The following is a 23,558-nucleotide window of genomic DNA, read 5'->3' as shown; positions in this document are numbered from 1 at the left end:
TGGATAGCTTCTTTCTCATAAGTCCCTCAGAATCATCCTGGGTCATTACGTTGTTGCTAGCAGAAAAGTCCATTACATTCTATTTTGCCACAGTGTTTCCATCTCTGTGTATAAGGTTCTCTTGGTTCTCCTTTTACTCTGCATCAGTTCTTTGAGGTCATTCCAGTTCACATCCCTCCTAAGTTTTTTATATCTACTTTGACAGTTGATTTTGCTTAGATTCTAGCATTTAGTTATGTTCTTTTTAAAAATATATAATTTCATTTTCCCCTAATTACGTATAAAAACAGTTGCCAACCTTATAAAAAGAATTTTGAGTCTTGAATTCTTTTCCTCCCACCTTCTACTGAGATGTGAGAAAGAATCTCACATAAGTTTTACATGTGCAGTCATATAAACCTAGTAATGGTATTGATGGGTCAGAGGGTATGTACTGTTTTATAGTCCTTTGGGCATAGTTTTAAATTGCTCTCCAGAGTCAGCTATGTTCTAAATAGGTAGTCAGTAAATATTTTTAAGTGCCTACTATTGTCAGGCACTATGCTAAGTGTTCGGATACATAAGCCTCCCCTCAAAAAGGAAAAGGTTGTAAAGTATAGGCAGGTCATGCTGGGTAAAATGTCTTTTTTGGTTGTTGCTAGAACCAACAAAGTGGAATGAGCAGAATCAGAAGAATATTGTACTTGGTAACAGCAATAATGTACAATGATCAGCTGTGAATGGCTTAACTATTATCAGCAATGCGAGGATCCAGGATGGCGCTCTAAAGGACTCATAAAAAACATTAACCTCTATCATAGAAGAAACTGACAGCCTAAATGTATATTGAAGCATGCCATTCTTCACTTTATTTCCTCCATGGATTTTTCTCTAGTATAAGCAATATGTCTTCTTTCACATGATGAACATGAAAATATGTACTGTGTGATAGCACATGTACCTCCTATATCATATTATGTGGAGGGAAAGAAATAATATGGATTACAGAATGTCAGAAAATGATTATTAAAATTGTATCTAGGAACTAAAATAAAGAATGAAGAAACAAAGTTAACATTGTTTGCAAATGATATGATGGTATACATAGAGAGCCCCAGAGAATCAATCAGAAAGCTAATTGAAACCATTAATAATTTTAGCAAAGTCACAGGATATAATATAAACTCACATAAATTATCAGCATTTCTATTTGACACCAATGAAGCCCAACAGCAAGAGACAGAAAGAGAAATTCCATTTTAAATTGTATTTGCATGTAATCTGGAAAAACTATAAAAAATAAAACATGGGGTGGGGAAAGAGCTTACTATATACCAGGCACTGTACTGAACACTGGAAATAAAATTACAAGCAGAAAGAAAGACAGTTTCAACACTCAAGGAACTTACATTCTAATGGGAGAAGACAATGCATTAGGAAACTGAAAAGTGGAAGGAATGGAGAGAGATAAAGGCACCCAGTGTAAGGGGCATCATAGAAAAAGTTTGGGATAGTCAAGACTGCAGAGGAGTACATTCCTGGAAAGGAATGAAGACTTGCTTGCCTTGGCCTCCTCCTTAAAATGGAAATTCTGGTAGGAACCTGCCAATTAGAAAGGAAAGCCACAGGGCTGGAGGATCCTCCCAAAGTGTTAAATTCAGGGCTGAGAGTGACCTTCCAGAATGAAGGCATTTTCTGTGACATTTGGGAGAAAATTCAGGCATCAGAAGTACAAGATTCAAACCCAGATCTTCCCAAACCTGAATAAAGGTAGTATTTGTGTCCTTTGATAGCTACATAAATAGTGATTAAGATTCTTGAAATTCAGATATTACATTATTCCCATTGTTGTTAGCTATTAGGTCTTAAAATGACAAAGTAGACAAGTTTCCCCTGATCTTCTACCTCCCTTTCCATGCTCCTCTCTAATCTCCTAGTTGTCCGCCTTCCTTCCATGTCCAAAGCTCTTACTATGGTTTTCCTTATCAAAACTAAACTTCTCCTGAAAAATAATTTCATACTAAATATTATGGCCCTTCTATGGCATGTTGTATTTTAAAAGATCTTAAAAGCCCAGTTTAATTTCTGACTGGTGGCATCTGAGAGGCCTTTATGTGCAAGAGACTTAGGCAGAGTCTCAACTTCCTCTGTGAACCCTGACCACCACTTGCATGGAAGCAAGAGCCTTGATTTTGGAGTCAGGAGACGGATGTTCCTACTAGCTGGGAGACCTTGGGCCAGGCAACTGTAGTTTTTCTCCTTTGTAAAATGGATCAATTGTACTAGGCGATCTCTTTGAGGCTTTTTTCAACTCAGAGCACCGGCTTTTCTAAACTTGACCCCTTCTTCCTTCTGAAATGTCCTCTGCTTATTTCATTTGCCATCTGACATTTCAGTAGTGCGTCTGGACCTCTTATCTCCATCTGCAGGACAGTTCTTGAGAGGAGGTTTTAGAAGTCAACACTATTGGCTCTTTCCTCACTGGTAAAGGGAGTTTTTCTCCTGGTAGTGTCTCATTGTCAGTAAATAACTTCATTGTATATCTATCCGGCAAAGTCTTCTCCTGGACTTGGTACCTCTACTTGGCCCTGCCATCTGATTACTCTGAGGCCCCAGTTGTGATTGTGTCCGCTGTTGCTTTGTCTGAAAACAACACCAAGTTCTGGGTTCCTGATCAAATCCATTAGAACGTGGGGTTCCCCAGAGCTTTTAAGAGAATTGTGCCAGCTCAGCTGTCTGTGCAGCTTGCATACTTTCAGAAAGGCATTCTGGAGAATTTGCACCTGCCAGCTTAACAGCTGCCAAGCACCAGATACCATTGGAGCAACTGTGGGCTCCATGAAGCACAGACATCCTGTTGCTTCTCTAATAACTGCTCCAGAATTAGGTAGCTCACCTCTAAGACTCGGTTCTGAGAACAGGGAGCAGGTTCAGAAGCACACTGTGTCCTCGCTGGGAAATGTAGCCGGAGGCCTACTTTGGCAGTGAAAATGGAATCAAAGTACTGAAGAGTTGAAAAGTCCCATGCTGGCTACAGCTGGCAGTTGTAACTCCTATAATTGGCTTTAAATGCCCTCCACTTATCAACTGCTTTGTAAATACACCTCTCCCAGGGCTTCCTGTTGTTGCTCCTCAGTGACTTGTACTTTATCCCATTGATGCCTGAGCAAACACGTGCTCTCCAGGCCATTGTTGGCCTTCAGACTCCCAAACCCGAGTTTTACACCTCCAGCCCGAAGCTGAGATTGGATTGAGTGCGTTTTCTGAGTTCTGCTTCATTAAGGAATACTGAGAAAGTACAATCTGTTCAGTATACCATGAGCCCGCCTGAGCTTTTCGCATAGTTCTGCACATGTGACTTTTCACAAAACTCAAACTTACTTCTTTGCCTTCTGGGTTGCGAAAGATGGGGCAGTAAAGGGGTAGGCGGTAACTTAGTGAACAAGTTTCCAAGCTGCTTAGACACAGGAGTTTTTTCTGCCTTACCCACATTGGAGTAGAGAAAGCCTGTGAGCTGTGTGGGAGGACCCTGTAGCATCTTGTCTTTCTCTTGAACCCTTTGCAATATCTACATGCTTAATAAATGTGGAAAAGCAAGTAAGCTCACAGAATTCAGTTCTTAGTTTAAAGTATCTTTTAAGCTTTGATCTACATTTCCAAACGAATTTCTAGTTGCAAAGACAGGAGGAAATTGAACACCTTAAAAAGTGAAGCCTTGAGGTATAGTCTTTGAGGAAGTGTTTTTGTTTTTTGGGTGGGGACACTTGCTCTTCCAGAAGCTAAAATGGCAGAGTAAGGAATGAATGCTCTGAGCTTGCCCAAACCCACTTTGAAACAACACACACATGCACATACACGCACGCACCTCTCAGAATCAATTCTGGTGCAGTAGAACAAATGAAAGGGGGGCATGTTCTAGCCTAAGACAATATAAGATGACAGCAGGAAAGACCCATCTCACTGCAGTAAGAAGAGAGAGCAATCCAGCAAATACTTGGCACCCATGGGAGCTGGCACAAGGTGGAAGGGAGTCCATCTTGGTCCAACACAAGTGGGACCTGGCCAGGGCAGCTGGAGCTCTCCCCACAATGAGCCAACCAGGATGCCCCCTCAGAGTGCACACTGCAGGACCCAAAGACAGGCAACTCCTAAACACCAGAGTAGAACTCAATACAACTTCAGAACACTACTTCCTCCACCTATGCTGAACTTCAGCATAGAGACAAGGACACCCAAAAAAAGGCAGGAAAAAGGAGCAAATATCAGGGGAAAAACAAACTGATGTTAGAACGCCACTTCAGTGACAGGAAAGATCATATACAAACTCAGAAGAGGATAACAATGCCAAAAATGAAAAATGTGAAGCCTCAAAGGAAAGTGTGAAAGGGCATATTAGGCCCAAAAAGAACTCCTGGAGGAAGAAGTGATGCTCTTTTATGATCTGAGCTATTCTTGATAAATTTTCTTTTGTCAGAGTCCTTTTCAGTAGACATACTATTTTCCTTGATAAAAAATAGGTTAGACAGAACAATCTATAACAGTTATAACCTATACCATAATATAAATTTCTGTGTTATAGTTTACCAATTTTTAACAGAAAGGAAGAATATTTTAATCCCAAATGGAACCAATATTGTATTCGACCCAAATTTCTCTTTTCTTTCAGTGTTGTCTTCATTGTTATAATTGTCATCGCTGTAGCTGTTATTCTTCTGGTTCTGCCTTCATTACTCTTCGCTGTTTTCCTATGTTTCTGAATTCTTTGTAGTCATCAGTTACAATGCAGGAGTATTCTAATCTATTAATGTGACCCAGTTTGCCCAGAAATCCCCCAGTCATTTATTGCTATGACTATTTTGGTCCTTATTTCTATCATTGTCTTACTTGAGGTATAAAATATCATATAGTGAGATCACTGGATCAAAGGGTGTGAACAGCTTAATAACTTTTCCTAAATAATCCCAAAGTGTTTTCCAGATATGGTTGGACCAGGAAGTATAATTTGAAAAATGAGGTTCTCACAGTAGTAGAATGAGCTATGGAAAGTTCATATGGTATTGATAGAGGCAAGTGTTCTGGTGTTTAATTTCCAACCAAGTACCTATTTTAATGATTTAATGTGGCTCCTCTTCAAAAAATAAAAATAAAAACTTGAGGTATATAAGTGGGAGGAGATAAAGAAAGGAGTTAAAATTCAGGTATAAGCAAAGTGCTTACTAAGGAACAAATAAGACCTAACACTGAGACTATTATGATAGGCTTTTTAAAAAATCCTTATCTTCCATCATAGAATTAATACTCAAAATCAGTTATTTCATTTGTAATCAATTCATGATTTCATCAAATTGCCTTGAAAAGCTGTAGTGGTTTGTTGGAAGTTTTTCAGTTTTATAGAATCATAGCACTCCTAATCTTAGAATTCTTTCAGCCATCTTATCTAGTTCCTGAAATAAGACATCCATTTCCTTGGCATCCCCAAAGCACGTGGTCACCTTATTAGAAGAGAACCTTTAAGGCTGCCGTTAGTCACAAAGATATTTTGTAGTCCTCATAACTTTTAGTCAATCACATAAAGATATGTGATCTGTGGTAGAATGTTTATGAAAGCCTATTTCTTTCTCATACTTTCTTCAAGAACAGCCTCATTACATGTGTAAATTATCCTCACATCTTCTCCGTGATTATTCTAGAGCTTGGAAAGTAGGCACATGAGTCAGTAGTTATTGAGTCCTTTTCATCTACTTTTTTTGGTAATAATATCAATGCTTTATTTTTTTAAGCATGTAATATTATCCCCTCTTTTAGCAGTTTTGAGAATCTTTTTCTTAAAGCTTCCAGCCTGGATTGTCTTTATGGAATTTGGTCCCATCTAGCTACCCTTCCTAGGGTTTCCCTCTGCCATTTCATTTTTTATTTTTTTGTATGCACCCAATCAGGGGCTGTGATTTGGTATTCAGAATGTGGTGGCCTTCCCATCACTGATTCAGAAAATAGGAAATCTTAACAGATTTCTCCCACTTGTTTTGCCTATTATTTTCCTTTCAATTTAACCTTTAAATAACTCTGTTGATCTGGGCTTCCTATAAATCCATTTTTCTCTCCATGGCTTCTCACTGTTTTAGAAGCCACCGTTACTTCTAATTCTCCTCCATCCTAATTCTCCATGATTTTACAGACGAGTTCATATTTTAAACGTGTGATGCCCTATATCTCTATGTGACAAAATCTTGTGTTTTGCTAAGGTAGATTTCTAAGCTCTTCCTGCCTCTTTGTAATAATCTGTTTATATGAGCGAAAATTAAGAAGCTGTTACAGTCTATCAATGCCTGTTTCTTTATCCATTTCCTATATTTTGGTATCAACACTTTAAGACTGGTAAGAATATTTTAGTTGAACAGCAATCTCATTTCCATTCTTTTAATTTGTTGTTGTTTAGTCACATCTGACTCTTCAGAACTCCAGTTGATATTTTCTTGGTAATGATATTGGAATGGTTTGCCATTTCCTCTCCAGTTCATTTTATAGATAAGGAAACTGAGGCAACCAGGGTTAAGTGACTTGCCTAGGGTCACACAACTATTAAATGATTGGAGCCATATTTGAATTCAGAAATATGAGCTTTCCTGACTCCAGGCCCAGTACTCTATCCACTGTGCCACTTGACTATTTTCTTTAACAAGTTTTTTATCTGACTGTACACACAAAGTTCATTTGGATATTAACTTACATCTACAGCCAATCTCAGTTGTTTGTTAACATGACAAAAAAATAAAATTTACTATATCTTTTTCTATACTAATTACATCCAGTGACATTCAACTTATTCTGAAGAAAATATTCATGGCATTAAGCCTTTGGTCATTTTTTCTAAATTCCCTGCTCTGTTTTCCACTACATTATTAGCCATCTTGCCCTATGTCTACCTTTGCATGAATGTTGCCAGGTTTTGAGTGTGTATGTTGGTTTAATTTGAAGGGTCTTATTAAGTCCTTAGGAATGTTCTATCTCCTTATTGACTGCAACAGATCTTGAACCACGACCTGTAATTATATTTATAATATTCTTTTTCCTTACACTCATAATGTGCATAGCAAAGGAAAATGACCAAATGTTCCATGAATTTTTTTTGGTTGCTTTTGCACAAAGAATAAAACCAACTCTCAAATCCTTTTTTTCCATCTCCATGGAGGACCTGACTGTCAGCCTTCTTCCTTTTGGGTTCAATGTCTCTGCTTATAGTTTCATTGATAAATAATGTTAATATTGGTCTAATTCAGTCCCTCCAGTAGCCACCGGAAGGGGTCTTACATTTAGAAAAGCAATATCTAAGAGTAGGTTTACAGAACATCTCAGAACTGTCTGAGGTAGAGCATCTTCTGACAGTGTCTCCCTCTAAAGTCAACATAGAGATGAAGTCCAGTTTACATTGTTCTACTTGATTTCTTCTATATGATACGTTGGCTTTTCTATACTAAGTACATCTCCCAGAAGTAGACACAATCTGTTGTCAGAACCCTATTCAGAGCCTCTCTAATCTACCTGAATTTATTCTCTGCTGCTATGTGCTGCAGTCACCTCTGTCCACCTTTATAGTAAAATCACAGTTGGTTTGCTTGCTTTCCTATGGGTAAAAATTGAACTATCATGTCCCTCAAATAGAGTTAAGAATGGGCATCTGTTTAATTTTTAGCAGTAAGATAGATCTGAGCATTGCTATTAGTTGAGTGCCAAATGTTTAATATTAAAAGATCATGTACAAATTTCCCAGCACTCTGTTTTCTTCTTTCTTTTGGCAGGTGGATTCCCCAATGAACTTGAAGCATCCTCATGACTTGGTCATATTGATGAGACAAGAAACAACAGTTAACTACCTCAGAGAACTGGAGGTGAGTTTGAGGGTTGGAGCAGAGGCTAGAACAATAAACAATCCCAAATCTTAGATCCTCTTTCCCCTTTCCCCAGGCACTCCCATTAGCCTAGGGCCCCTGCTCAGAATAATGTTTTTAAAATGCATAGGATTAGAAAGGAAACCAAATATAGTGAAATGCAGTTATCCAAAAAAATTTTTTCACTTCATGGACTCCAGGTTAAGAAACAAAGGGTAGAGTAGGAAGGAGAGGGGAGAAAAAGAGTTAACTGAGTAATACAAAACCCAATCTGAGAAATTGTAAAAAGATAGTATGTTGTAATGACCCAAGGTTAGGAAACCAAGGTTTGTACCTGATTCATTCAATAACTCACTATAACCTTGACGTAGTCACTTATTGTCTCCATACTTAGATGTCTCCATTGATGTCAGGAATGTCCACATGTTTGCAACCTTTGTACCTTACTAGGCTGTCATTTAGTTTTGTTTTTCTTCTAGCCCTTACTTTCTGTTTTTGGATCAATATTGCATATTGGTTCCAAGACAAAAGAATGGTATGGGCTAGGCAATGGGGGTTAAGTGATTTGTCCAGGGTCACACAGCTAGGAAATATCTGTGGCCAAATTTGAACTTAGAACTTCCCATCTCTAGGCCTGACTCTCCATCCACTGAGCTACCTACCTGCTTTGTCATTTAGGTTAGGGAGAAAATGCTTATAAAGATCTCTTTCGAAGAAAAATATTGTCAGAGTAGCAGAAATCATTTATTATAAATTCTAAAATACCAAATCAAGGCCCTGTTGAATATGAGTTTTGAGGTAAAAATCATTCTTTGGGAAAATACTTTGCACCCTAGAAATGTGAAATGTATTGCTTCTGACAAAAATCTAGTTTTGCTTTTTAAAACATATTTGCTTTTTTTACCTAATTTTGGACTTAATATTCTGAAAGTATATTTGCCTCAAGCTGATTTTATTTCATAGTAACAGTACAGTATCAGGTTATTTTAATAAGTTTTCTGGTAAACATCCTTATTTGGAAGGTCAAGATCAGTCAGTAAACAGATGTATTAATTAAGTGCTTACTGTTTCCCAAACACTCTGATAAGTGCTGGCTTTTCAAAGGAAGTCATAGAGGAAGCTAGGTAGAACAGTGTATAGAGAACCAGGCCTGGAGCCTAGGGAACCTGGGTTCAAATCTGGTCTCAGACACTTAATAGTTGTGTGACCCCGGGCAAGTCATTGCACCCCCAATTGCCTACATCTTGCCAGTCTTCTGTGTTAAAGTTGATACTAAGATAGAAAGTAAGGGTTTAATTTTTTTTTCTTTGAAATTTAAAAAACGGGGGGCACAAACATTGTCTTTTCCTCCAGTGTGTTCCCATTTTGATATTTAATGTAGATAACAAGGTACGTTCAAGATCTATACAGAGTAGATGAAAGTTAACTAGAAATGAGGAACGGCCAGCTTGTGAGGGGTTTTAAATGCAGGTCTTTATGTATGGTCTTGGAGGTAATAGGGAGCCAGTGGGCTTTATTCAGTTGAGATATTGACATATTATACCTGTGCTTTAGAAAAATTCTTTGGTAAACTGAGTGAAGGGTGGGTTGGAGTGGGAAGAGACTCAAGGCAGGAGATAGTGTAAAAGGCTATTGCAATGGTCTAAGTGAGAGATATTGAGGATCTGACCTAGATAGTGGCTGTGGAGCTGAAGAGAAGTAGATGTCTATTAAAGATGTTATAAATGGAGAAACAAGAAGATTTGACAGCAGATTGAATATGTGGGGTGAGTGGGAGTGAGGAGTCATGGGTGATCCCAAATTTTCCTGCCTGGATGCTTGGGAAGATGATGGTGCCCTTAACAGTCACAGGAAGGTTAGGAAATGGATTTGACTCCAGGTTTTAAGTGAAAGACATGTAAGGTACCAAAAAAACGCAGAAAGAAATGAAGCAAATCTCTGGTGGAGACTGGAGTGGGATTGTAGCATTTTAGAGTTAGAAAGAACCTTAACAGTCATCTTAGCCAAAACCCAGAAAGGTCAAGCAACTGGCCCAAAGTCTAGAACTCTGATCTCTGGAGGCCGAGACCATCATCTCTGTCCTGTGTAGCATTGTCTCCTGGATTCTTATAAAATGACTGAATTTAAATATATAAATAGGACACCAGGGAAATGGGAGGAGGAGAAAGGATGCTCTGACTTGACCTTATTGTCATCATCTATGTTGATTATATTAAAATACATGAACCCTTTTTCATTTCTTAGGGGAAAAAGGTTTTTGTTTTAGGGCTTTTCAGTTGTTGTTTTTTTCAGAATTTCTATGCACATATAATAAAACATTTCTGACTCTTCTTTGATATGAAGTCCTTTCCATAGCTATTCATCCTGTTGCCATCATCACTTAAAAAGTATGTGATAATATTCACCTTTTTTTTAATATGGAAAATTTTATTTAATTAATTTAGAATTTTTTTCCCCATGGTTACATGATTCATGTTCTTTCCCTCCCTTCCCCCACCCCACCCCCCTCCCATAGCCGACACACAATTCCACTGCGTTTTTACATGTGTCATTGATCAAGACCTATTTCCATAGATAATATTCACTTTTAAGTCTTTTGAGTACTGCTTTATTTATATTTAAGCAATTCTTTTTTATATTTTTTACCTTGAATTAAGATCTTTTTAATTTTATATATCTGTCGCATTGTTAAGCAGAGGACATTCAACAAGATCATATCATTTAGAAATCTAGCATAGAATAGGAGTGTGTGTGTATGTGCGTGCGTGTGCACGTATAATACAGCTATACATGCATATTATATGTAATTACTTCTGCCCTCCCCATCATTTTTAGAATGTTATTGATATAGCAGTCAAGAATAGAATTTATCATGGTACATGTCTGCCTGAGGAAATGATTGTAGCTAAGTGCATTCAGAAACAGTAGCTTTCACCAAGCAAATGTGGTAAGTGAAAAGGTTACCTCCTGCTTCTTTTGGGCCATTGTACTGTGCTTATGGTGGACAAATATGTTCCATTTCTATATTTTCATTTCACCAGAAGCAACTAGTAGCTCAAAAAATCCACATAGAAGAGAATGAGGACAGAGATACAGGCCTGGAGCAAAGGCATAACAAGGAAGATCCAGACTGCATCAAAGCCAAGGTACCCCTTGGGGACCTGGACCTGTATGATGGTACTTATATCACGTTGGAAAGCAAAGATGTCAGGTAATGAGTTAGCTTTCCTACTTGGAGGTCAAATATCATAAGATAAACATTCTTTCACATAAAAGTCACAATTTCATTAGAAATCATCATAACCTCATTTAAGTCGCAGCTATTTGCTCTCACAGAAATTTGAAAAATTTCAAAATAACACTTTAAATCACAAATTACAGTGATGCCTGATTTTGCCAGACAGATTTCTTAAACATTCAGCATTAATGCTAGGTGATCTCCCATTGTCCTCCCTGGATTCTCTCATTTTTCACCTCAAGCTGTATAATAATGTTTTGCTCTTGTCCTAAAATGACAGTTTCTTGTATCCATCTACAGCAGGCGGTCCCTGTCATGGACCCCTTTGCAGATAGTCTGGTGAAGCCCATGAACCTGTGAACCCCTCCTCAGAAAAAATGTTTTTAAATGCTTTAAATAAAATATATAAGTTTATAAGGGAAATCGTTTTTCAAAACAGTTATCAAAATATTTTTTTGAAGTTCATAGGCCCCAAATTAAGATTCCTGCCCCCTCCCCTCTCATTTTAATTGTTGTAGAGGATTTGTTTTTTGATTGACCAGATATCTTCTTTGTCCAGGTTCCAATCATCAGTTTGGCTTTACCTTTTGGGCCAGTTACAATTGAATTTAAGGACATTAAACTGTGCGTGCTCTAAAATATGCCAATATTTCAAGTACCACTGTTTCTATTATCTCCATATTGTTAAATGTCTGGGGTATTTGAGGTACTGGGGTAAGCACTGGCTTCTAGAGGTTTAATCAGGAAAAGGGCCAATATGAGAGGAAGAGAAAGAGTCCCATGTAATGGGCACTCGTGGTCTTGAAGGACACAGCTTTCTTCTTTGGAGGGGATAGTAGGAAAAATAGGGATGCAAGAACATTTCACTATCAGAGACAGGCACTATGTTGGCTTGAGAGTGATGAAAGAATTACAGTGTGCAGTGGATATGCACAAATGACTGTGGTATAAAAACGAACTGTATCAATAGAACTTATTGTAAAACAAAACTGAACCTCTCTTCAAAGCTAAACCATAGTTAGAGCCATCAAATCCTGTTCAATATTACTCATGTAGAAAGGATAAGTTAAGTTTAACCACTAAACATTTGGAAAAACTGTTGCCATTGTTCCTTACTTTAAATATTATTTTTTGCCATTCTTAGCCTATCACTGTTATTTTAGACTCAGTCTTTGATCCTAAGAACAGCTGTGTTGTTAGAAAGGCATAAATGTTGACATACTGGTTGGAAGATTGAAGCATTCTAAGGTTATAACTCAACTAAGAAGAAAGGTCATCTGGCACAAATCCTTTGGTGTACATTTAATAAATACTTCCTGGATTGTTAGACACATTGCCTGAAATTTCATTCCAGCCCTGAAGACTATATAGATACAGAGTCTCCTGTTCCTCCAGATCTTAAGAAACCAGATTGTACAAAAATTCTAGAGCTTCCATATAGCATACATGCTTTTCAGCACCTACGGGTAAGTAGAAAATGGTAAGAATTTTTCTGACCAATTCCCATTTTTAAAAGCCCATTACTATTAAAAAAAAATTCAACATTTTAGATTTTATTTTCTCTGCTTCCAAAACAGTTTTGTGTAACTTCCTTAATTTTAAAAATAACTCCACCTAGGCTAGAATTTTAAATAGATCAGAACTTCTATATTGCTTTCTTTTTCTGTTGGTTTTTTTTTCTGTTGTAATCTTTTCTTCTCTTCTCTTCCAGGGTGTACAAGAAAGAGTTAATCTTTCTGCACCTCTATTACCTAAAGAGGATCCAATCTTCACATACTTATCCAGACGATTAGGAAGGAGTATAGAAGACATCGGTCACCGCATCCATGAAGGGCTAATGAAGGTGGGAGTTCCCACCAATTTACTTCAAACCCCAAAGACCAACCCTCTGCAACAATTACCTTTCAACTAGTGGTATTGCTCTTCTGGAAAATATTTATTTCTCTTGTATCTATGTGAAGACGATTGCTAATGTTTCCTGTGTGGATATCAAGCATATAATTAACATTAGACTAGAGGAAAAAACATTTTAATAGCACAGGTTTGGTTTAGCTTTGGAGGCTAGAGAAGGAAGTTTTATTTGAATTTCTTAAATTGATGCCCATAAAACAAGAGAATTTAATTGCAGTCAACAATATGGCTGGTGGGTTAGATTTTTATCTTCCATGTTGAAAACAAGAGTTTTCATTTTTTGTATTCCTACATAAGGGATATAATAAAATAAATATATTGAATTAGAACAAACTTTATAAATATCAATTTCTCCTGATTTTTGTATGGGAGAACTACTTCTAAAGAGAAAAGTAAAATAGGCCTGGGTCATATATATGTAGCATTCAGGAAAACATGGATATTTCATGAAATTCACTAAGATAGAGAGAGGGGCCAAAAGAAATTCTATTTGGTTTTGAACTGCATTAAATGATTGTTTTTGTAGCAGAGTTAACTTCCTAATTCTGTTTTGTTTTCTTTTTTAACTAATGTTAAAATTAGTTTTCGTTCCAGAAAAATATACCAGGTATTGGCAGGAGCCCAGAAGTGGGCAATGAGAAGAACTTGGCCCAGAATTGAAAAAATTTCTCACATGACTGCATGTGTATAGCTGAGTGGACTATTTATATTAGGCTTGCAAATCGACCTAAGCATATAAAGCCAAAACTGAAAGAACTACTCTGGGTCCAAATGTCTGAAAAACTTCATGTAAAATGAAACTGGTTACATCCTTTAAACAAGTGCTAACCCTTCTTATCAAGTATATCTTTATAACATGAGCAGGTTTTGAAAGAAACTTTTGGAAAATGTGGAAGTAGAGTGATACATTTTTAGAATTTTAAAAAATGGCTTCAAAATATGTTTTTGCCTAGTTAGAGTAACACAATTGAGAGAGAGAGAGAGAGAGAGAGAGAGAGAGAGAGAGAGAGAGAGAGAGAGAGAGAGAGAGAGAGAGAGAGAGAGAGAGAGAGATATCTAGGTTTATGCTACTTTTCTCCTATTTTGTGGGATAAAAACTGTATGGAAATGAAATATGTTTTATGAACCCAAAGGTCATAACTGATTTGGAGAACTCCTCAAGGCCATTAATAAAAGAGGCTAGGGACCAAAGTCAGCTATATAAAGGAAATTTCTCTTGACCAAAAACCCTGTATTCTTTACCAAATCATGCATGTACCATTGTTGCACAGTACTGCCGAAGGAATTGTGTGTTATTTGTAGATGTATTAAGACATTAAATCCATTAGATTTGCATCATCCAATGTTTTGAATCTCAAATTGTTGATATTCTAAAAATGTTCTAACAGTAGAAAAGCCAGCTGGCTTTTGATGAGCAGCTTTTGTGAACCAGCTTAGTTCTGCTTAAAATATACAACATCTCTCACTAAGCTTCAAAGATATATTTTAAGAGGCCCAAGAGGTTTGAATTAGACTGTAAACATTCCTCTGACAAAATTACTTCTTTCACTGAAATTTAAAATCAACATGAATTTCTTAAGTTCCTAAATATGTGCTAGGCACTTTGCTAAGCACTGGTTATATAAAGACAAATGTGAGATCGCCCTGCCCTCAAGAATCTTCCATTCCAATGGTAATGGTCCATTCCAGTGCATTTGGGCATAGATTATACCCTTTATCTTGATGAAATCCTGAGATGTCCATCTTAATTCTGGTTCAATATAAATCATAAATATAGATTTCACTTGTTTGAGTCCAGAATATTCACCCACCCTTTTAGGGATCAGAAATGTTGCTTGGCATTTCTAGTCCATATGCTCTCTATATTATGCTATATAGTGTTTAATTAGACTTTCTATTGTCTGCCTAGGCTAATTTGCCTTGCATGGGACTTCATAAACCTGGTGTGTTGAGGGCACTGGTCTAGAACATTGTAAGCTGAAGAATATGTCTAGTTATGCGCCTTAATTTTCCTTTCATTTATTTGCTTTCTAGAACTCTTCTTCCTGGGTACTCTATAACTTGGCCTCATTTTACTGGCGAATAAAGAATGTACCCTATCAGGTAGTGGAATGTGCTATGCGAGCACTCCACTTTTCTTCCAGGTAATTTTCCTCCCTTCTGCCTCCACATTAATCAAAACTAGTTTAAAAAAAAAAACAATAGATGATGTACCCCAAGGAAGGATCCCTCCAGAGTGTTTGATTGGGCAGAAAAAACATGATGGAAAATTCAAAATGACATGCAAAAATCCCCTTTTGATTTCCAAAGGAAAGATGTACTCTGTGCAGAATCTTTCTCCTTAGACTAAGCTTTGTCCATCCAGGGGACCTGGCAGCAATCCTGGGGAAATCATGATCAGGCTATCAAGTTTAATTTCTCCTCAAGCAGGTAATCCATAGCACATTTTTTTTTAAACCATAGAATGTGACTACACCTCACAGCGGGTTATTGTGAATTTTGCAACATTCCATTCAGCAAACTTAAATCCTTGCTAAATGCAAAGCACCAGGTTCTTGGGGAGATGCAAAGAAGAACAAGCTCTTGTCCCTGCTTTGAGGAGCTTCTAACCAGTAGACTAAAGCCATTCAAGGTGATGCCAAAATATGAAATCCAGCAATCATTTTAAAGGAATAGAACCTTATCTTTATTAACCTGTCTATGTAACCTGTAAAAATAACCCCTCCTCCCCCAAATAAGCTAGTTCTCTGTGTTCTTTCTTTAGCCTGAGTAGTCTCAAATATTTGGGAAATAAAGTGTTAGGAAGAAGCCCATACTTTCACATCATTGACAGCAATTCAAAATCTGGCTTGAATTTTCACAATTATTATCATAAGCACACTAGGAAAAAATGACAGTATCATGAATATCCAAATCTGAAACTCTGCGCTCTTTACCAAGGAAAGAGTTGTTTTGAGTTAAGGGGGAGGAAGAATTTTTTTTTTCCCTATTAAAACACAATCTAGGGTTTTCCTATTAAAACCTATTCTTTTTATGTTGAAAATAATCCAAACAAGGCCGCAATCCAGACTTGGTCTGTTTCACCTTATACTGCCACCCTAAATGCTAATGAATGTCGTTCCTGAACCTTGTTTTAATAGGATCCATCTGGGAACGTCTTGGAGGTTTGAGTCCTGATTCTGCCCATTGCTGGCTGTAGGACCAAGTCATTGAGCCTATCTGAATCCCAGCTTTACAATATGTAAGGTTGTAGAGGGGATGCCTGATGGCATTTAATTTTGTACCTCACAGCTGTTAGGATCAAGTGATAGAGTATATGAAAACATCATTTGGAATTGTAAAGTCTGGTATCAGCTTGAGCCAGTGTTATTATTCACATCATCGTCTTTACTGGTGTCTTTGGCTCATTTATGGAAACTCTTAAAGAGACTCTTCCTGTAGCAAATGAGTTGTCCTGGTCCCTGGTCTGATGGGTTTGTTTTCCAAATCTGTCATTAAAGTAAGGTCACAGAATGTAACATCTCTTCCTTATAACATCTCTTCCTTCTCTTTCAGGCACAATAAAGATGTTGCTTTGGTGAACCTGGCCAATGTGTTGCACAGGGCCCACTTCTCTGCGGATGCTGCCATCGTGGTCCATGCTGCTCTGGACGAGAGTGACTTCTTTACCAGCTATTACACTTTGGGGAATATCTATGCAGTAAATACAACTTTTTAATTCATGAAAAAAGAAAAAAAAAGCAGCCACCATTTCTTTTTTTCTAGTCCAATGTTTTCTCTCTCCTTCCCCAATTCTTTTCCACATTAGAAACACAAACACACACACACACACACACACACACACACACACACACACACACACACACATATACAGGATAGAGAAATAAAAATTTTTGTTCTTTTAAAACACTCAATATATTAATGTATAAATGAATAATGGTTGTTTTACCTGGATGGATTAAATTCTATCTCTTTATTTTATTTATGTATTTATTTTTAACCCTAACCTTCTGTCTTAGAATGATATTAAATATTGATTCCAAGGCAGAAGAGCAGTAAGGGCTAGTCAATGGTGGTTAAGTGACTTGACCAGAATCACACAACTAGGAAATGTCTGAGGCCAGATTGGAACTCAGGACCTCCTGTCTCCAGACCTGGCATTTTATCCACTGAGCCATCTAGCTACCTTGGTGTCCATCTCTTTAACAAAAAATTGGTCATACCTCTTTAGAATAGTATCAGTTTCCTGCTGATCACCAGAGGAACAATTCTAACTTCATGTTGAGGAGTCTGCTTACTCATCAACCCAATGATTATTCACAAACCAAAGGGCAGAGATTTTTATTAATTATTTGAGGATTGGGTACATTGAACCATCTTTAACTTAGTTTTTCTGTTTGTTTTTCTGTGTGTGTGTATGTGTTTCTCTTGCTCTTCAGATGCTTGGGGAGTACAACCATTCCGTGCTTTGCTATGATCATGCTCTGCAGGCCAAACCTGGGTTTGAACAAGCTATAAAGAGGAAGCATGCTGTCCTGTGTCAGCAGAAACTTGAGCAGAAATTGGAAGCTCAACATAGGTAACTTGGAGCAACAGACTTTACTATGGGATGTTACTAACACTGTGAAACATGATATTAGGCCTAGTAATAGGCCAAGTAGTAGGCCCAGCATATATTAATGTCATTTGGAAGTGAGTTTTTTAAAAAGGCAAAAACAGTTTTTTCTTTCTTTCCCTTCTCCTTCCTTTTCCCCAGAGCTCCAGATAGCTTAACATAATTCAAGAGATATAATCATGTCCTCCCTCTTGTATGAAGTTGTTCGGGAAGAAACAGTCAAACCTATGATATAGCTAAACTTCTATTGTAACAAATGGTGTTACAGTAGGGTGCTGTTGTACTTGTGTTTTTCCATCCAGATCCATGACGTCGTGCCTCACTTGGGCTGTATGCATACACTTAATGAGCATTACAGGACCCAAGAGTGAGCTATGGATCTAGTATAGATCGTGCTCTATGGTCAAATGTTATTATTAGGAATAGTGAAGAATAGGATTTAAGAATTCAAGTTCCATTAAACTCTGGGAAGGCCTCTATAGAGAAGAGATTGAAGAAAAGTGTGTTTTGAAAGAGAGGATAACTCAATTCAGTTGTATGAATATAGAGCTGGGCTTTAGTAACTCCTTCTTGGGCAGAGCTTCCAATCTTTTCACAAGAGAGAGCCTCTTCACAAAGGGTACTCAAATTAAAAGCGAAGTTTCTGGGAATGGGAGCAGCAAAAGCTTGGACATATAACCAACCATATTACAGTCTCTCAAAGGCACAGACTTTTATACACTTGGCCTACTGTGGAAGGCAGAAGTGATGAAAGGGAGGGGAGAATGGTAGAATAGACATAGTGGAGTGAGATTTAGACCCTGGAGAGTAGGAAACCCCTCTCTCCTGTCTGCTCATTGTCCATGTGATTCTGGTCAAGGCAAGGAGCTTCCCCAATCTATTTTCATTTATAATAAGGAAATAAGGATACCTTCCTGCCTATCTCATGGAGCTTTTGAGAAGAGTGAATACACTGATACATATAAAAGAGCTTTAAGAATGACCAAGCACTGGACAAATAAAGGGCGCTTGTCACTTGTTAATAATCTTTTACACTGTGATCCAGCCCTCCACTGGCTCCCTGCTTGCATTTCTCAGGCTGGCATAGAAGTACCCCTGGCTTCTCCAAAGCTTTACCCATAAGACCTACGTTGAAGCTGTTCCTACCCAGTGATCAACAAGCTAATGCAGAGACCAGCCTAGCTAGCCACCTTCCAGTAGTCTCATCACTGAAGTAACTGCAGCTGTTTGGCCATGGCAACTCTTGCAGACTGTTCCCTATATCCTAGGAAAGTTACAGTATTCCTGTGAAGCCCATCCTCCCTTCACCAAAATCACTCATCCCCAAAGTTAGATATGATTAGATATTATTGCATCATAGTAACGAGGAGAAATGGGAGCACATGGAGATAGAGCCAACACGGGTTTTGTAAACCAAGAAGCTTGTAGGGGCTTGTGATCTGCAGGTCTGCATTGTCATGTAGTATTTAGATGACCTCAGAAACCTAGCATGTTCCATACGAAAAGAATGAGGCGTATTTGAATAAGTCTGTCTCCAGCCTGCAAGTGATTGCTGCTATTACCTGTTCTGTGCAAAGTATGGTAGATCTTTTCATTTTCTGTTATCACAGTAATTTCACTATAGATTTTACATCTAAAAATTAAAAGAAAAAAGAAAAGCAATTGCATTTTTCTGAGAACTGGAATCTATTAGCCTTTGATTAGAAAAGGGAGGAGAGCATGGGACTGGGACCATTTTATAAAGTTCTATAACTTTTTTCTGGTGTGAAAACTTTTAAAGATCTCTCCAGCGCACCTTGAATGAACTCAAAGAATATCAGAAGCAACACGACCATTACCTGAGGCAGCAAGAAATCCTAGAGAAGCACAAGCTGATTCAGGAAGAACAAATCTTAAGGAACATCATCCATGAGACTCAGATAGCAAAAGAGGCCCAGCTAGGTAAGCTTTGATTAGATCCAGCGACTCAAACTGGGTTTGACCTGGGGAACAACACCAAATGCAGGTAGGTTCCGGAACAGATCAAGTAGCCCTTCTCGAGACCAGAGGGGAATCACTTCCAGCATTTGATGAACCAGAAGATCTCCTTATCCTGAGGTTCTGATGAACCTGCTCAAGACCTTAGAATAACAGAGAATCCTTGTTTGTCTCCTTGCCTATATCCTAGGCTCTCCTCCAAACTATCCACCACATAGCTGTTACTCCACTACCAGTTTCCTCTAGGGTCAAATTACAAACTATTGAGCTGGCCAATGAAGACCCTTCACAATCTGACTTTTACCAGCCCAATTAAACATTAGTCTGCTTTACATACTCTGTGGTCCAACCAGGCTGGCTTCCTTGATGTTTCTCACACTTTGTTCTCCCATCTTCCATCTCCATGTTTTTTAAAGACTCCCCAAAGCCCAGCATACATTCCTTCCTCGTCCCTGCCCCTTAGTATCCATGAGCTATTCCACACACTGCCTTCCTACCCCCATAAAAACTATTTTGAGTTTATTTTGTATCTTTTTTATATCCTTATATATGTGTGTGATATCTCCCTCAATAGACTATACACTCCACAAGAGCAGCATGTGTTTCCTTTTTGACTCTGTATTCCCTGTGTCAAGCACAGTGCCTGTGACATAGAAAGCACAATTAAAAGGAAGAGATTGATTTTGAGGAATCCCCTAAGCCACCCTTCATTTCCCTTTCCCCTCAAACTACAGGTTATTGTGGATTATACATACTCATTCTTCTGATGCTGTCAATAACAATTTTTTTCTTTGACATCCTGGATTATATAGACAATTGGACAAAAGGAAGAGGACTCAAGGGCCTTCAGTGCTCAATCCAATGCAACTGGTTGGGAACCTGATTTCCAATTATGCCTAAGATTCTTACTACTCTTGTGACCATTTAACCTCTTACAGACTCAATTTCTTTATCTGTGAAATGGGGATAATAATAATAATAGCTTGTAATTTTGTTGAATTCTAGGGAGGATCAGATGAGAGAGTGCTTTGCAAATCTTAACGTGCCATCTAGATGTTAACTATCATTATAAACTTAAATGTAGCTAGGAAACCCATATTGTGAATCTTCAGTATTTCAATGGTCATTTGCTTTGTAACAGCTTTCCCATGGAGAAGTATGTAAAGAAACTGCCAGCACCGAACTATCCAATCTCTTATCATAGAATCTCAAAGTTTTAGAGCCATCAGGGACCATCTAGTGCAAGCTGCCTATTTTTCAAATGAGGAAACTGAGACCCAGAAAAGTTAACTGCCTTCAACTAAGAACATTTTCTCATTGTTGCTGACTTTTTTTTCCATTTGTGGCCTTTCCCCTCCCAGGGAATCATCAGATATGTCGTCTGGGCAACCAGCAACATAGCTTACATTGCCAGTGGGACCAACCTGTACGCTACCATCGAGGAGATATCTTTGAAAATGTAGACTATGTTCAGGTGTGTTCCTTCTCAGTCTCTTCACTACTTCTGAGCTTCCTGCATTTGAGAACACCTTCCCTTTTATGCCTTCCATATCGCTCAATTGGAATATGTTCATCTCTGAAGCCTAGAGCAATTTCAGTAAAATCTTCAGATTTTGATTATTTGTTATAACTTCTGAAACCAAATATTGTTGGACCTCAACTACTCACATACCTGGTTGCAGCCTATAACTTCACTACAGAAATACTTTCTCATGTTCAACTTCATTCTTCATTTCATCCATGTCTTCTTTGTTTTGAAAATTGGATAAGAGTTAAGATTGGGGTAGGATTATTATTTTTCAATTAAAGCTTCCATCTTCTTAATCTGGCAATTAACCACTATCAATTATAAATTTGGAAAGAGAATTAGTTGCCATGGAACTTGTTATCTGAATTCATCAGCCATCAAAAATAATTTTTATTGTTGCTGCAACCCCAAAATCAACAAAATAATTTTCAACATCAGTACACATTTATTCACCATCTACTGAGTGTGAGGCATTGTCCTTGGCACTAGGGATGTATAGAGAAATAGAAGACATTCCCTGAATCATGGAATTTGCAACCTTATTAATTGGAGAAACAGAACAGATAGTTAAAAAGTATTGCAGACAGAAGGTGATTGCAACTAAATAGAAGTATGGTTTATAATGTCTTCTCAGAAAGGCAAATAAAAGAGTTGGAGGAGTTAGTTTTGTCATGTGTCCAACAACAGAACTAATTTTCAGTGACATTCAGTCATCTCCTGTTGTGGTGGTAGTGATAAGCTTTTGAAAAAGCCACTCTGAAATTCAGTGTGGCTTATGGTGTGGCATCTGTTGCAGAGCACAAAGATATAGAGAAATTTCATGAAGAATTCAATAAGATTGAAAATTACATTTCCTTGTACTTTAAAATTCTGTATCCTCAATATTAAATTGGTGTTAGGGCAAAGTAAAGAAAAATATGGTTTATTTTTAATGTGATTCAGGAGTAAGAAACAATAGTGGTCAAAGGCTTATGGATTATATATTGAAGCAATCAAATGTACATGATGAATGTTCTTTCCAGGAAGTAAATCAAGAAAAGCTAGACATGTCAAGCACAAAAAATTAAATTGAATTCATTTTAATAGATAGGAAAGCATGAGTTGGGAATCCTTTCTAAATTTGAGGGTCTTTGTGCTATCAGACTATCAACTTGCTAGTTTTAGAGATCAGACTCAATGGTACATTAAAAGAATATAAGAGAGAACTTGGTTGAACTGTGCTCTATCCAACTCTATCAGCCCAATTTAAACAATCATTGAAGCAAAAAATTGAGAAATGGATAAATAAGCAAAGATTATCACCATTTCCTAAGGAAGCTTAATTGATATAAATTGGTCACTTATAATAAGCAGAACAAAACAGCCAGAATATGTGTCCTCCTTACCAAAAAGAGAGACATGTTAATGAAGGGCAGCACTGCTTTAAGAACATGCAGTTTAGGAAATCTTGGGGAGACGTGAGATCATGAAAAGCATTGGTCCAAATAGAGTCAAAGGCAGTGGAGGGAGAAGCAGATTTTCAGAAAGCTTCATAAGAGACACAATTAGTAAATCATCCAGAAGACATGTAAAGCTAAAGAAAAATGGAAAAGATCTGCAGAGATTTCTATAGTGAATTCTTTTTCTCATCACTGGCAAAGGATGAAATCATCAGTGTATGTGTTTATACAAGTAAGTAGAAAATTGCACTTAGGAAAATTAAAATGGAAAGGAGATCAAGGATCTAGATCAAATGTGTGTGAGGGTTCTGTGCTAGAAGCCATGTAATTGTGGGAGTGTTAAAGAACTATTTGAATGGAGAATCTTTGAGATTTAGAAAGTATCTTGAGCCATTGATGAAGGGTCAGATCCTAAAATCTAAAGAAATTTAAGAATAGAAGCATATAAACATCTCACGTTTTTTCTTCCAAAGCAACATCATCATCATTTATAGTTTAGGGTCATATTTATGCCTCAATATCAATATCAATGCTGATCTGTCATGACAATAATTACAATCTAGACTTTCAGAGAAAAAAGTAGATAAAAAAATGCAGCTCAATTATATTCGAGTTATTAACAAATACAATTACATGTTTTTCCAAATGACCTAAAATAAAATTTATCATTTAAAAAAGTATCTTGAGCTTTATTATGAAAAAAAAATGAGGAAGGAAGGGGCAGAGATATTTACTCCTCATCTTTACATATATGAGGGTTATGCTTGGTAAAAGCATGAGAAAAGTCTAGATAGTCATCATTCTGTAACAGATCATACCTTTATCATCACCCATAGGCCGAGGATTCACTGCTCATTATTGACTATTTAAAAGCATTTTTATTAGAACCAGACAATGTCTCAAAGGGTCTCTTACAGCATTGTACCTCCTATGCAAGGGCCAGAATCATTACAATATTCCTTGAAAGGTAAAACAGAGATAACTT

At 37.5% G+C, this 23,558-nt stretch overlaps 1 protein-coding gene across 3 annotated transcripts in view; it reads left to right on the top strand.

Annotated features, from left to right (window-relative positions):
* TTC17 (tetratricopeptide repeat domain 17) overlaps positions 1-23,558 on the top strand; it is a 124,189-nt gene that overhangs the window by 24,947 nt on the left and 75,684 nt on the right. For 2 of the 3 annotated variants that reach the window (XM_007497340.3, XM_007497339.3), the window contains exons 2-10: positions 7,776-7,865; positions 10,907-11,076; positions 12,458-12,569; positions 12,815-12,946; positions 15,049-15,158; positions 16,570-16,714; positions 17,454-17,593; positions 19,410-19,570; positions 20,968-21,080. In XM_007497340.3, the coding sequence (XP_007497402.1) occupies positions 7,776-7,865; positions 10,907-11,076; positions 12,458-12,569; positions 12,815-12,946; positions 15,049-15,158; positions 16,570-16,714; positions 17,454-17,593; positions 19,410-19,570; positions 20,968-21,080 (1,173 nt within the window). Of the gene's footprint in view, positions 1-7,775; positions 7,866-10,906; positions 11,077-12,457; positions 12,570-12,814; positions 12,947-15,048; positions 15,159-15,379; positions 15,445-16,569; positions 16,715-17,453; positions 17,594-19,409; positions 19,571-20,967; positions 21,081-23,558 lie in introns of those variants that run through there. The other variant, XM_007497341.3, reaches the window with a different exon arrangement.

The sequence above is a fragment of the Monodelphis domestica genome, chromosome 6 (genome assembly GCF_027887165.1).
Source record: "Monodelphis domestica isolate mMonDom1 chromosome 6, mMonDom1.pri, whole genome shotgun sequence".
Classification (NCBI taxonomy): domain Eukaryota; kingdom Metazoa; phylum Chordata; class Mammalia; order Didelphimorphia; family Didelphidae; genus Monodelphis; species Monodelphis domestica.
The sequence above is the reverse complement of the archived record's forward strand: the minus strand, read 5'-3'. Positions and strand labels throughout refer to the sequence as shown.